Here is a 15,617-nt window from a genome sequence, read left to right as displayed (position 1 = left end):
GTGTACAAAGTCTGGACGTGACAAAGGAAAAGACGTTCCCAAGTCTGAAAACACTCAATAGTGTTCAAGTGAGTCCCCTAGTGGTCATCTGTTAAACTGCAACCTGGGCCTGCACAAAGCAGTTTTTTTTTTAAATTTGGACAAATCTGAGAAAGAAATGAACTTAATTCCGCACGTCATTATTTGTTCTTTTACAAAGAAATGATAATAGATAATAAACTTTTCTTCTTCGGACTAACAGCCAAAGACACACAAACCAAGAAATGCATCAAATCTTAAAATTACAGTTCGGCATTTGATCCGGAAAATGGATTAAAGCCATAAATCAAAAAGCATCAGAATCATTTTCTTTGTTTCTGCAGAAGAAACGGAAGATACAAGAGGCATCAGTCAAGTCATTTACATAAACAACATTTTAATGATGTTAATCATCAGTTCATATAGGTTAAGAGTGATAACAGGATTATGAGAAACAGTCTCTGACAATGTTGCTAGTGATGTAGTCTGGAGGAGACGGTCTTAAATATCCATAGAAAGACGAGGAACACGCTGAAAAAAGTACTTCATTGAACCGTTTTTTTGTTTTTTGTTTTGTTCACATTAGTTACAAGACCTTTACCATTACGTATTTACATAGTGCAAAAAACACTGTCAATTAACATACTTCAAACACTGATGGAAGTCATAGCAACATAAAGCCTACACACAGAGTACCTTTTATCAAACTAGAAACCCAAGAATGATATCGAGTACACCGTCGTCTCCCATACGAGGGCTTTACAGAGCTTACTGCATTTACAAACTGCATCACCGTCCACTGGCTGAAATCTCACATTGGTTCACTCTCAAACACCATTATCAAAATTGGATTCCAACTGTTTGAATGTTAAAACTATCAAATGGCTTTAAGAACAGGATGATTGTATTTTATTTTCAATACAATGCTAAATCAAAATCTTTTTGTACACTTGTATTTACAAAGGTTTCTCATTAGTGTGTGACGACTTGTTTGACTTCAGTGGTGACTCTGCTCCAATGACGGAGTCTCTCAGCTTGAGACAGACAGCTGTAGCTCAGTGCCCACAAAACCTATTTATAAAAAGTAGAGGAGCTCAACTAGGACTGACTTCAAGTTTAAACAAACATGTCTGACTTCTTGTAAACTTGAGTATCGTCAAACTTCATGATTACAGGCTAGTAAACATCTGCTTGTCATCTTCGGTTGATTATTTTGAAGGAAGAAGAGTCAACACTGGTAAAAACAACTAAGGACCCTGTTACACTTTTAGATTTTTTCACAGACAAGCTTATCAAAGATTAATTTGAACAAAACGACTTAAAAAAAATGGTGTTAGGCTAATACCAGACAAGACAGCTTGAGAGTCCCCTATCATGGAACAAATACCAGAAAACAAAGCAGAGGGTTTTTTTTTTATGAAGCACAAACACTAGCTGAGAACTCAGTCAGAAGAAAACAACCCCAAATAGTCACACAGGGCAAGATCAATTTAACAAACCATGATATACTGCAGTAGAAGCACACATAGGCGAGGTTATAGACACACAGCTTGTTTTTGCTTCTTAGAAGTTAAGTCGTTTGAATCATCTGAATATACAGAATGGGACACTTATTATTGGAACATTTAAAAAAACAGGTGGGAGTGGTTTTGGTAGAAACACAGAAGAACACCTGACACTGTAATGAAAATCACCCAATCATTAAGAAACGCACGTCTCTCTTTTCCTCGTGTAGCAGTCAGCTGGAAAATAAGAACACCATTTTTTTTTTTTTTTTTTTTTTAACACAGATAAAGCTAATGAACACAGCAAAACAAATGCAAAGGATGTGCCAGTCAAGCAGACATGAGCACATGAATACTTGTAGAGCTGTAAACCTTCAAGGCTCTGTAGAAAGTTAGATGGGAGCTGAAAGGATCCAACCTTCCACTTTACTTTTAAGGGCTCCCCACTTGCTCCAAAAATGTTCCTGACTCAGAGAGTTCAGATTCGGAGGAGGAAAATCAAAAACTTTCCTCTGAATTCAAGTGTAGCAGGTTATGGGCCGAAGAGTAAGGGCAACTTTTCTAAATTACAAGATGAGCGTTAATCATTAGAGATGTTTTTTTTTTTTTCTCAAACTGTGCTAGTTGTCGTCATGTTTCATCCTGCGTAAGTTGGTAAACTTTTCTGTAAAGTATTATTGGTCTGTGTGTGTTTGTTGGTCAGTTGGTTTGATACCTGAGATTATGTGGTGTCAGGTTAGAGACGAAGGAGAAAAGCTGCTGGCTGCTGTGAGGACTGATGTGTGAGAGAGCGACAGGGAATGAGTCAGAGCAGAGGACGAGAGAGGACGTCAACCTGCAACCTTCTTCGCTTCCACCTGCTCCTTACCCTCCACCATTGTCTCTGTAATGTCCACTGAATCAATGTCCTCCTCATCCTCACTCTGCCCTTTCTCCTCCTCATCGTCTTCCTCCTCTTCTTCTTCTTCCTCCTCCTCCTCTTCTTCCGTACTTTCCTGACTCTTTCCCAGCTGTAGGTTCTCCAGGGTCTTTGACACCCATGATTCGATGCGGCTGCTGAGAGTTGGCACCTCTACGGAAATAGGTTCAGGAGTGTAGTCCTCCTCTTCCTCCTCCTCCTCCTCTGCCTCCTCCAGCATTCCTGGGACAAGTGTTGAGGTGGTGGAGGTGATGGAGGAGTTCAGCGGGCCTCTGCAGCTCCCGTCCAGTGAGCCCGTCTCGGTGCTTTGCTGAGAGGCCAGCTCCAGCCTGTCATCGACCCGGACCTCATCTCTGTCACCAGTACCCTGTGCAGGAGGCCCCGTCCTGGGCTGCGGAGCAGACGATCCGGGTGGGGCAGTGTTAGTGGTGGCTGTTACAGCCTCAGTGTCTTTCTGCACGGCTGTGGAGGGTGCAGGGCGGCTTGGCTCAGCCTCTACAGGCTCCAGAGCATCTGAAGACTCCACCATACTCCTCCAATTTGTCTCTGAAAGAAAAATACATTCGTAACGCTATGTGTCTTTATCTCAAGAACATAACTAAACGTTAAAGAAAGTAGCTCATTAGACTTATTTATGGACTGTACGTCAGTGCAATGTAGCTCAAACCTCGAATAGAAAATTCCTAATTCTACCCCAATTAAGTTCTGAAATGTTGAGGACAATTAAAACATAATACATAAGAAGTTTAAATATACCTCTCCCTCCCTCAGCTTCTACATAATACGGCTGCTTATCATTGACGTAATATTAACAGTAAATAATAAAAAAAAAAGCTCTAGAACAGAGTACTGAGCACTAGTTTCCCCACAGAAAACCCTACACAAATAGGACATGGAGAAAGAAGCAAAGAACCTGAAATGTGCTTACGTACCATACTCTTTTTCGTTGACCTCTGAGATGGGCTCGGAGAAGATGGAGCAGAAGGAGATAGCAGAAGCTGCAGAGTGGTTGCGAGAGTGTCCCATGTGGTGCGGCACTTTCTTGTCGTTTTTCATGGCCTCCTCAGCCTGCTCCTGCTCCAGAGCTGACACCATATCCTTGTAGGCCTTTCGAGCCTCTTCTGTCAGAGACACCAAACGGTTGAAGAGACCCTGAAGGGAGGAATTAGAAACATACAAACATGCTGTGATGCTCATTTACTCGATTGGTCAGCTGATGACTTATTGTCTATCATTGATTACTTATCCATTTGCCTAACATCAACATAAATAGACAAAATACTTAGGAGGGAGAGCCTTACCTCAGCTCCAGAATAGTTGAAAATGCCAACCACACTAACGGGCACTAGTTTGTTCACACAGCGTCCAAGAGCTTTTCTGCCCAAAGCAAATACGAAAGGGATCTCCTGCTCCCTCGCCATGGCAATCACATTATATAAAGCTTCATCTAAACCACCTGGAACAAGGAAAGAACGACAACTTCAATACATCCACAGAAAGAAGACTTTATATCAACAGATACCTTGAACACACAAGTGCATAAAACTACCATTTAGGTAATAACATTTGGGCGACTAAGTTGACACTGCAAACTTGTAGCCAGCGGCTGCTTACGATCATACATCTGCCTATCTGATAAAAGGGAGTTCAATATTGTCTATGAACTCTGATAGCTGTCAGACAGTCGGGGCCATTCATCTCAAATGTAGTGGTTGAAAAGCTTCACAATGCAGAGAAGCACTTCAGATTCAAGTGTTAATACTCCATCCATAACTATAAGGAATCGTCACATACTTTTCACTTCATCAATCTTTACGTAGTAAAAATATCAAATCTATGAGCTTCAGCTCTATATCCACCTTTGGCTTGGATCTTCTCACAGTTTGGAGATATGATGACACACTTTATCTTGTGCAACTTCATGTGCTTGGTGACTTCTCTAAGGCCCATGACCAGGCGGCGTTTGGATTTGGCCTTGGTGGGATCCTTTTGGTAGACCCGCTCCTGGAAGCGGACGAGTTCCTGCAGCAGCATAGTGACGCTCTCGTCTATCTCCTTACTCAGAACCTGATTACAGTACCTGCAAAGAGGAAATGTTCCAAACAATGTTAAGAAGCACAAAATATTGCTGCAGCAATGTTGATTAATGGCTGAAATTGAAAATGTACAATGTGATACAGGAAGATGTTACCTTCTTCCAGAAGAAACAGTAAAGGACAAAACCAAAGCAGTCTATGAAGAGGGACTAGAGTAAGTATTTTGTTTGAGTTCATGAAAACGTTGTATAACTACTTGTTGGTCAGGCTTCTGCTCTTAATTTTTTTTCTTGCAATCAGCCTTTTTTCTGGATCGTAAGTCTTTCAACATATCAAAGAAAAGTAGTCAGATAGCATGCAGAATGCCTGTGACTGTTTAAATAGTGTGGCCTGAGGAAGAATAAGGGTTGGCGCTAAGCTACAGAGGCCATTTAGAGGCTTTAAATGCAAAAATCTGTTGGAGAATGGCGGGCTGAGACAATAGGCCCACGACAGAGGAACTGAAGAGACAAAGCTGTGCTTGTGACCGCTGGCATACATTTTGCTGAGAGGGGACGATGTGCAAGGCATCTGTGCCATACTCCACAATTCTTTATTGTGCAGTCCCGCCCTTAAAAAAAGCCGTTCACGGCTTTCGCAGCCAAGGCTTTGTGATTTTGGGGTAGGACAAGATATTTTCTGTTACCACATTGTGCATTTTTGACAAATTCCAATGCCAGAGATGCCTACAAAAGGTCTTTCCTGTTTAACACTTTTGTTTCCCTCTCCACGTGGGTCAAGAGTGTGTACTTACTCTCTGAAACGTCTGCTGTGGATCTTAGTGATTGCATTTGAAGCCATGGGACTTCCGATGCCAGAGCTGGCTGGAGAGCCCTGGGACACAGGCGTGATGCTGTATGGAGAGTTCTGACTGGCTGGGGAGAGAGATGCATCGCTGGGCACACTTAGACCATTTTCTGGAAGACAAACAGCAGACCCGAGATATGATTTAGAGACAGGATGGCAAACAAAATGGAAGCGAGTAATGTGTGTTTTTTCTGTTACATTTTATATGACCCTCACCCTCTTGGGAAGCAGGCTCTTGTGGAAGATCATCAGTAAAATGAAGACTCTCATCCCCCTGTTCCTCCTGGCCTGAAGACTCTTGCTCTACACTTGTTTTCCCTTTCTTTCCTTCCCGTTCCTTCAAGATTATCTTTGGAAAGAGAACAAAAAAAATCGATCGTCAAAACCAGGTGTAGGTTCAAATATCGCTATTTCCTATTCTAAGAAAAAAACATTTTACTACAACCTATTAAGTAATTAACTTCAACAGAAATCCTTCACCTTCTTAAGGGCTGTGGGCCGTTTCACTTTAGGGATCTCTCTCTCCTTCCCTCTCTTTATTCGGGGAGCAGTGGAATCCAGGGCATTGTTTGGGGCTGAGAATGGCTGCTGATGACCCTTCAACATCGAGGACACACTGGAGGAGCTTGAACCATGAAATGGAGTAGTTGTTCCAACTGCACAGAACGACTTTGAGTTAGTGTACAGACAACATGCAAGTATGTGTGCATGCATGTGCACAGTAAGGGCATAACTATCCTAGGTTTTAAGGGGCCTCAGTGGTGATCCTCCATATTAGGTATACGTCATACATTCTGAACATCACTCGATTTTTAAATACTACTGTTTAATTGGATCATTAAGACGTTCATGAAAAAGGCTAAAATCTCCGCAACATCATTCAAAAACCGTGAAAACATATGTAATAGTGTATGGAGCAAATCCTATGGTAAATGATAATGTTTAAATAGAAATATACATTTGCAAAGAGGAATAATGACAGTAGACGTTTTATAAATGGGAGACAAAGATCACAAAGAAATCATCTAAATCATGACACGAAATAAAGCCTCGAAGAAGAGTATCAACACAGTCACAGTCAAAAGCTAATACTGTACAAATGTAAGTTGTATTTGTCACCTGCAGACACTCGACATACCTGTGAAGGACAGTGGTTTGGTATTGGTGAGTTGTCTGGCCTTCATGGCCTGCTGATGTTTCTCCAAAGCTGCCAGCATGTCTCCCAGGTCCAGCTCCACAGAGGCTTTACTCTTTTTCCCTGCTGCTTTGGTGACCACCTCCTGCAGGCGGTAAAGGAACAGGCAAAACAAGGTCAGACTGTACAACCTTCTTGTGTTCTTTAATGGTCACGATGTTAGATGAGGCGATCACAGAGCCACAAATTCATGCCATTACTCAACCAACAGAAATGACTATTCAAGGGTACTCGACCCGATAATCACCACCGACATGATGACGTTGAAAGCAAGAGGAGCGGGGCCAGACCAGTCCAGGAAAGAAGACTCTTATCATAAAAAAAAACCTGTTGTTGCTCGATAAACTTTCCTCCGTCTCATAGTTGCATCTCGCAGCACATTCATCTTTCGCTTAGCCATTTAGTCCGTTTACGCTCCTAACTTCTGTCTGTGCCCTCATTGGTCAACATTACCGCTGTGACACAACACACCGTAGAAGACAGATACCCAGGCTATATGAGTATAGTACCTGTAATTTCTTCTGTTCCATGCTGATTTCAGAGTACTCCTGAGCTGTGGCCAAGGCAGCAGCGAGAGCTTTCTTCCTCTGGCTCTTAGCCCTCTTGGGAACAGAGGTAGTGATGGGGATGGGTGTCTGCACAATGCTGATAGGTGAGTTTTCTGGTAGGTTATCCAGCTGTGATGCAAGAAGAGAGAATAAAAATGTAAGCTGAAAACAACATTTGAGTTTTTTACCCCATAAGGATCAGTTCAACAGTAAAAAATTGCTTAAAGACTTTTTTAGTGCAGTAATTACAGTAAATGATTTGATTTGGGGGGATTTTCTGGTTTAGTATACGAGAAAAAAAGGAAACAAAGGCAAATGATTCAGAGAAGGCATAACTCCAAAAGCATCCAATATTATCAAATCTACTTTGAATAAGAGTTTATTGAATCATAAAAAATGGACAAGCTCAATTTTTCAATAATATGTGAACTGTATCTAATTATCTTTCGGCCAAGAGAGAGAGATGATCATCAATTGTATTTTCTGAAACCAGCACACGACACAGCCTTCAAACAGGGGGTTTTATGAGGCACTTTCTCTTACCAGGTTTTTGGGTAGTTTAGGTTGTGTGTGTGTCTGTCCTGGAGGAGGTTCTTGTTTGGTGCTGCGTTGAGCAGCCCCTCCTGTAGCAAGATCTGGGAACTCCTCTTCATCCTGACAAACGTACAGAAAAAAGTAAACAATTGAAAATAAATGTGTAATCCAATGTAGGAGTGACAGTGCTACATTGCACATGTACAACACAGACGCATAAAGCAAAAGTTACTCTCACCTCAAAGTAAAGCGGCTCGGGGCCGAGCTCAGAGCCTGTGACCACGGCTGGCTGCAGTCTATGTTCCGATTGGCTGGGAGGCACGCGTGCCGGGTAACCACTATGGAAATCCTGAGATCAACAAAAAAAAAAAACACAAAACAGAGGGATCACTGGTATTCAAAAGTTTAGTTAGGTGAAGATGAAAATGAGTACCTTCTTTTATATTTTTCCCTCTCATGTTTGCTCCCAGCTTATGATTTATGTTACAGTAATTTTATGTGATTTTTGATCAGTCTACTACATTGTTTATGACAATAAATCTTTGTGCTCTGTAGCTTTTCGGGCTTTGCATCATGTTTATACCTCTGTTTTAAGTTGTTGCTTAACTTCTGCTGTTTGGTTATCGTGAACATTTTCTTTTCCCTCCCCACATCTCCAGTATGTGTGGGCTCTGTTCTGACCGATGTGATGGACTCTCTCACTTAACAACGTATTCATGTATCTGCTGCGGACTACCCTTTGGTGGGATTCACAGGACATGACTTATACGCCCAGGCTAACTTTATTTTTGAGTTTTTGTGCTGACACACAGAAGGGTTTCACTAAGTGTCAGGGGGACAATCCGTACTGTACCTGTGAGAAGTTCCTCTGTTCAGGATTCTTCCTCTGATCTGCTCGGTGAAACTGGCCATTTCTTTCCCCCCAGGGCTTTGGGTTCGCTTGAGAGGCTACGTTTACCCAGGTACCTGCTAGTGCATCAACACACATGAACAGTTATTCAAAGGTGAATAAAAACATCTTAAATCATTTGTCATGTCAAATTAATATTGGATCAGAATGGCTCAAAATGATGCTTTAATGACTTACCAGTCATTACACCAGCCTCTACTCCCTATGAAACATGAGGGAAAAATACAAATGAGAGACGTTTTGATATACCTGTGGAATTTAAATATTATTAATAATTAAATATTATAGTAAAGCTTCAAGAGCAAAGGAATTTAAAAACCATGTTACAGAGTACCTCTGGTACTGGCTCAGCTTGTCACACAAGCAAAGTCTTGTACAATGGGGAAAGTCTTACTTGTTTGTTTATGACCTTTACTGCTGTTACAAGACTATAGATTTACACTTTAACACACTGCAAACAGAGACTGGCTACAATCTGCCCATCGAGAATATAATTCCTCACACATATAATGATACAGACCTTTTAAAAAAAGATTTAATGCATTCGTCACATTTCTTTTTTTCCAACTTTTAAGCACAAAAAAACTCCCTGGCTGAGCATCAGTCAAGTTATTGACTTACTTGTGGTGCTGCTGTATTTTCTGCTGCTCGATGTGTAACCCCAGTCGCCTGGTTGTGTTTGGGGCTGCAGTAGCCGCTGTCGCTGTCGATATCTGCCTCACTGGTGCCCTGCTCGTTGTAGCTTTCACCTGGATGAGACGTCATTCTTCTCTTTGTTCGGTTTTTCCACAACAGGGGACTACCTCGCTCAGCAGCACATCGTCCTGACACTTCACCCGGGAAATCTATGAAAACAAGAAAACAAGCAAAGCTGAGAACTAGACGTCCTTGTTACACTCCTACAAAGAGAGGAATGCAAATTCTATCATCATTAGGCAACAAGTATTAATAAAAAAGGATCATGAAATCTTGTTGATGAATCAGCCATGTCTTTAGGTTGACTGTATGATGTTATTTGACATCACAGTTGATCATAAATGAGAAGACTTAAAACACACTATTTATTAGGGCTCGAAAGATATTGAATTTTTGGGGCCAATACTGAGGGTGAGGGGAGGTAAAATATCTGATATTAATATATCAGCCAATAAATGACTAGATGACTATGCCTGCTCCATGCCCAGCTGTGATAGGCTTCTAACTTCTTTTATCTTTGTAAAGATAATAAATCTCACGTTACATCATGGGCTTCACTCAAGTTCAACTCTCTGGAGATTCAACTGGAAATTCTGCATTCCATTTTGTTTAGAAGTGAAGCACAAGCACCATCAACATCAACCAGTAGGACCAGACACAAGTTACCAGAATTGAGCCCTGCTTCCTCAATGACAGGAAGGACATGTGACATGCAAAGACATGTTTACGTGCGAACAGATTTCTTTAACAAAGTGTGGAGAGTTTCGGCTTCCTTTAAGCCACTGGAATAAAGCTCTTCATTGACATTGGCTCATAATCTTGGCACACACAATTTAGACTCAAAATGTTCCCAGGGCAGCAGCAGCCAGGCTTCAGTTGGCAGGGCTGCTGTTAGATTCTATTTATTGTTACATCAACATCTGTATACACCTTGCATCATAGGACTTAGTTTGTTTTGTGTTTGTTTTGTTACCCGTCTGCTGTGCTGCATCAACCAGCAGGACGGTCTTTGTCCTTCCATCTGGCCCAAAGGTGCACACTTCTTTCTGTACAGCGACACTCCTTGTTGGAGGCCGGCGACCTCTTGGAGGTTGGCACACACCCAACTGTTGCTGCACAAAAAAGAACAAGAGGCAGGGCATGCTTACACACATCTTGAAGAGATACATAAACGTATACGACGTCGATGTGACGACATCACATTAAAGCTGTGTACCTTTGGGAGAAGATTAGGTCGGACTATGCCTCTCCCCCTCTGATTGGCTATCCCATATGCCGGCCCCAGGGGCAATGGTCTTTCGCCGACATCTGCTGAGACAGGGTTGACCACTCCGGCTTGTACTGGACCTGCATACGTGCCAGGGAAGGGCTGGTAGAAGCCCATTACAGGTGGGCATGGAGCAGGCATAATCTGGTAATAAGCGTAGTCATTGGAGACAGGAGGCTGGGGGGAAGATAAGATGGGGTAGGCCAGGTATGAACCACCAGGGCTGGGGTTAGGCTGCTGCCAGCGCAGCTCCCCTCCATTATACATGGGATGTTGCCTGTGAAGCAACATGAAGAAAACGTGTTGATTTCTGAAATTCAATTTTTTTTTAACATTCCCCCCACCCAACTAATTTAAATAAATGTTCTTACTTATTAAGTTAATAGCTTTGTGAAATTCTATTCTAATAATTGTCCACTGTGCAGGTGGCCCCTGTGCTTTAAAAGGGTCCTAAAACTGCACTCTTTTTCTTGATATGAAAAAATGTCTCTGTTGTTAAAAGGGAAGTCTAAATTGTCATAGGACTTAGTTCCAAACCAATTGTCCCTTGAGGGATTCAAAAAGTTCTTCAAAGTGAATTGATTTGAACTAAGAAGAAAATTAAAATTGGTTTTCTCTGTGAGGTACGTGTCTACCATAAACGGAAGGGACTCGAGTTTGTTCTCTTATTTCATTTAACCAGGAAACTTTTACATTGATACAAAACCTATTTTACAAGGCAGCGTTAAGTTTCACACAAAGAACAAACAATAACAACAAGCAAACAGTATCATTTCATACTGCTTTAAGACAAATGTGCAGCAGCTATGTTTAGTTTAAAACTAGCACAACAAGCTTGATTAGCTCACAAACATTTAAGTACTATACTCTGTAGTACAGACTTTTTTCAGCTTTATTGGCCATTTTTAACACAAGGAATTAAACATGGGTCGACTGTGCTCTCTGTGTACAATGTAAACATTAAAAATTAACAATTAACTAAACATGTAGTAATTAAATACTAATGTGTACAGTAGGATACTAGTGCAGTAGTGAAGAGTGCAGAGGGAGCTTCGTGTAGACTATGTAACGTGATGCTCTATAAGAGAGGAACTGGATAAGACAGTATTCACAGTAAATATAGTGTGCACAGATTTGTGTTCAACAAGAATGATTTTATGTTTGAGCTGCTTTTAAAAGACAGTGGCTCAAGGGAGGGCTGGTGCCCTGTGACACATCAGTAATGCCACTGTTATGATGTGGTTGGTTTGTTGGGGGTGTGCGCATGGTATGCAGAAATGTTGATAAGGATCCCGATGATATTTTCACAGCCAGTGTGCATTTCCTTGCATTCAAATAACCGGGAAAGGAAACAAAGGAACGGAAGTGTGCAGGATACAGCAGATCACTCTGGACAAAGAGAGAGTCATTGGAAACACAGCCTGTGGTTCCATGTACACTATGTAACTCAGGGGAGGTTTCCATTCATAATTAAGTAGTCGCAAACTACAGAGCATCTAATGGCTTTAACTCAACACACAGTTTAAAAGGAAGTGATCCAAATCTCTTTTGTGAAACACAATATTGGGGACACGGTGTTCGCTTGTTCCTGCCGTAAAACATTGTGGTGACTGAGTTATTCTGAAAATAGAAAAAGGTTCAGAAGAGGGGAAGATTTCTCTTGGGCTGTTCACAACTGGAACACTATAATTTCCACAGTGCCAAAGGAAAGTAAAAAATGTTCAGTCAAAGTTGAAAGCACAATGAAAATACCATAATTATCATGAACTAAAACCACTGGTGCCATTACTCAGGAGTTACACAAGACTGAAGCCACAACCACGAGAGAAGCAACCATTCTCAAATCTACCTCCACTGCCACAGTACCTGTTAGGTTGGTTCTCCTGGACGAAAGGGTAACAGGTGATGAGGTAGCTAGGTATCGGAGTGGTTTCCACCCCTCCCCCTCCGCCGCCACCTCCTCCTCCTCCTCCTCCTCCTCCACCTGCGTCTCCAGAAAGACTCATGCTGACAAGGGCTCCTTCGAGACCTTTCTTCTGTGGGATGAATGGTTCCACTTCGGCTGAAAGCTTCACATCCTGCACAAAAAAAGATGAAGCGACAAACTGTCACACTGTGAGCATCAAGCAGCAAGCAATAACAACATGACACATCTAACTTGGTGAGAAAACAATTAACACCTAAGAGCAGAAATATCCTATCCAGCTCAAATATAGTAGCTCATCGCAGCGAGCGGGACTTAAACCATGGAATTTTTAAGTGATCATCTAAAGTCGGACAGAGAGTGAACTGTACATGTTCTCCAGCAGGACTATAATAAACTCTCATTTATTGAGTGGTTATCACAGCACTGCATTCCATCACACTCTGCTGGTTTGTTTACAGTCTTAAGTGACTAGAACCAGCAATAAAATAAGTGATCGAGCCTTACGATGAGGACATTAACACTTTTCCAGTTCAGAAATGACATAACAAAATTCCAAGGAAATCTAACACAACTTAGAAACTAGAAAGAACAATAATGGTTTTAAATGTAGTATGAACTCATTCAAAAATTCTTGTTGTGCTTTTCTTAAAAATGTTTTCTACTGAATGGTTTGAGTTGACTTTACAGTGATTTTATGGTATTGAAATGTTGTTTGTTTTGTCATCATGTTTTTAACGGTTCTTGACAAGCTAAAGGCAGTCATTAACAGTGCGGACAAACATTTTTATTTTCTTTATGTACACATTTTCAAGATGTTATTGCTATTATGAAAAAAAGGTCATTCCAAAAAATTATTTGTATCAAACGCCCAAACTGCTTTTCTTTGCTGTCCTTCACTGTGGTTCTATATTGCCTTTTTGAAACATCTTCCAAACCATTCAGCACTCTACTTCTAAATTCAAAAATGTCCAAAACGCTGACAGATAAATGTTCAAATTGATCAGGCACTTGTAAGTCATCATACTCAATCGTTAACTTAATTGTTATTTGCATCGAAGACCTTTAAGCCACTTTTACATTTAACTAGGAGTTCGGCTGGTGGCGTGAACTAGTTTCCCCGATCGTGACCCGGAGTGGCAGCGCTGTCCAAGAGGTCCCACTAAAATAAACCACTATCTTTTGCAGGAGATGAGTAGAGTTGACAGGGTTCAGAGTACAAAGACACCCGCTCAAATCTCTGAACTAGTGGTCGGATGCATGAATAGAGTATCAGTGCAACCACTGGATGTCAAACAGACAGCCATTGTCTCCCACTGCTAGTCTGCGGGAGGCTCTCACTTTTCTTTAGGCAACTTATACATCCCACCCTATCGAAGCTAAGTCATGGTTTATGGATCTGCTGGGAAGCAAAGCAGCCTCCATGCCAAGACCCATATGCCTGTAAGGATTTAGGACTGTAGTACCTGTGTGATCGTACAGTATGGTGGACAGGGAGCTGTTATAGGATTAAGTTTGAGAGGCTCAAGTAGGGACAGCGCTATGAGATAAGCTAATTACACAGCAACCTACTGTACAGCATTGAGGCCTCCTGCACTGTGGTGAACCTTAAATTCTCAACAGATGCGGAAAAAAAGAGTCATGGAGGAAAACAAAGCTGCTCAGAGGATCCGTCTATTGATTCAACCATGTGTGTCTTTGTGTATGCGAGTGCTGGGGGAGAGAGAGAGGTTGAGTGAGAATAGCTGTGATTGTCAAGAGGGCAATGAGGTCAGATCCAGATGTGCATTCATTGACAATGACAGAGCTGGTAGTGATAAGACTCGAGCAACTGATCTCAAAAGCCTCTGTTTTGTGAAGTGTGTATTCTGACACACAAGTTAGTGTTTCTGTTCTTCAAGCAGAATGGGCTTTAAAAGGAAGTAAAACATGTCTAAGCTTTTAAAAGGCTACAGGGGGAAAAAAAACACTGATGACTCTAACAACACTTGATTACATATTAAATGAATCATCAAACGTTAAGTGACGACAGCATGGTTTTAATCCCTAATCGTATAGGTCAGTCCCTGGCATTACGCATTGGAAAACCAAACCCAAGCAAAAGTAAACTTTCTGCATTACAGACAGTCTGGGAGGAATGTCATACATGCAGAAGAACCAGCCTATCCTCTTATTGACAAACACCTCTTCTCTGACAACAGTGCACACATCCCCGCCTACCTGACCCGAACATGTGCAAAGCTTTCCCCTTTAAAAAAAAGACAAAAAAAACGATATGCACACACAAAATGCTATCAAAAGTAAAACAGCGGGCTAGAAATTAAAATGACAAGCGACGTCAACTGACAGCTGAGGCACTTTAGCTTTTAGCAAGCTAACCGAGCAAATACGAAGCAGTAAAACACTTCTCTGGCAGTATTAAATAAGACGGACACTGTCATTGTCAGTAAATTTGCGTCATATTGTTGACGAATTAAAAACAACTGCAATTCAAAAAAATAGTTAAAAAAACAGGAAATGCATGAACCGTGCTGTTTTGTAACAAGCTGCGGATACCGTTAGCTGTCTTCACGTTAGCCGACTAGCCAACCGAGGTTAATGTTTGCATCCTCCTCTGACCTCCTGGTGCTGTTTATCATCCGAATTACACATACATTATTTAATTCGCAACCACGCAATTAATGGTACAGTAAGACCATAAATACTATATAAACATGAACGAGTCGGGCCTTCTTTCGTGGGCTCACAAACGACACGAAAAATAACGACTAAAATAAATTGTACCTTATTGTCACAAGCGTCCATGTCAGTCAACAACGCCGGCGCCACAGACCGTCAGAGGCCGGAGAGCGGACGTCAGGATGTGGGCCCTTTTAATTTCTTCATTGTAAACAATAACAATCAGCAAAGGCTAAAGAGAGACTCACACCCAGTTTCTAATACGGACCGCTAAGTGCTGCTGCGTCAGCTAGCTGTGGCTGGATCCGACTGAGAGAAGCTGCTGTCAGTGTGGAAATGGGAGTCACCTGAAACGGAAAGCAACGAGGGCCAAAAAAAAGAAGCGTTTGCTGTCTGGAAAATGCAGCGCGTCACGAAATGCACGGACATGCAGTAAAACTGTAGAGAAATAAAGATGTCCTTATATCTCGTTTATGACAATTAAAAACATTTTTATTTGACGTGTAGCCTGTCTCACAGTTAAAACGTTGTAGCTAGTCA

At 41.6% G+C, this 15,617-nt stretch overlaps 1 protein-coding gene across 2 annotated transcripts; it reads right to left on the bottom strand.

Moving 5' to 3' along the window:
• Window positions 1-398: 398 nt before the first annotated feature.
• On the bottom strand, window positions 399-15,444 carry secisbp2l (SECIS binding protein 2-like). 2 transcript variants are annotated; one of them, XM_079340266.1, is made up of 18 exons: window positions 15,183-15,444; window positions 12,341-12,552; window positions 10,424-10,751; window positions 10,181-10,319; window positions 9,133-9,356; window positions 8,689-8,713; window positions 8,455-8,570; window positions 7,840-7,950; window positions 7,611-7,721; window positions 7,029-7,196; window positions 6,463-6,604; window positions 5,805-5,980; window positions 5,541-5,673; window positions 5,272-5,434; window positions 4,302-4,522; window positions 3,744-3,898; window positions 3,375-3,594; window positions 399-2,988 (listed from the first exon to the last, which is right to left on the bottom strand). In XM_079340266.1, exons 1-18 carry the CDS (start codon window positions 15,201-15,203, stop codon window positions 2,354-2,356), a joined length of 3,300 nt encoding a protein of 1,099 aa, XP_079196392.1. In that variant the 5' UTR covers window positions 15,204-15,444; the 3' UTR covers window positions 399-2,353. The 2 variants fall into 2 exon arrangements, with proteins under 2 accessions (XP_079196392.1, XP_079196393.1); XM_079340267.1 differs by having other exon boundaries at window positions 8,455-8,567.
• Between the last annotated feature and the right edge of the window lie 173 nt (window positions 15,445-15,617).

This window comes from Symphodus melops (assembly GCF_947650265.1).
Source record: "Symphodus melops genome assembly, chromosome: 3".
Taxonomy (NCBI): Eukaryota; Metazoa; Chordata; class Actinopteri; order Labriformes; family Labridae; genus Symphodus; species Symphodus melops.
Note: the sequence above shows the minus strand (reverse complement) of the source record. Positions and strands in the feature narration are given on the sequence as shown.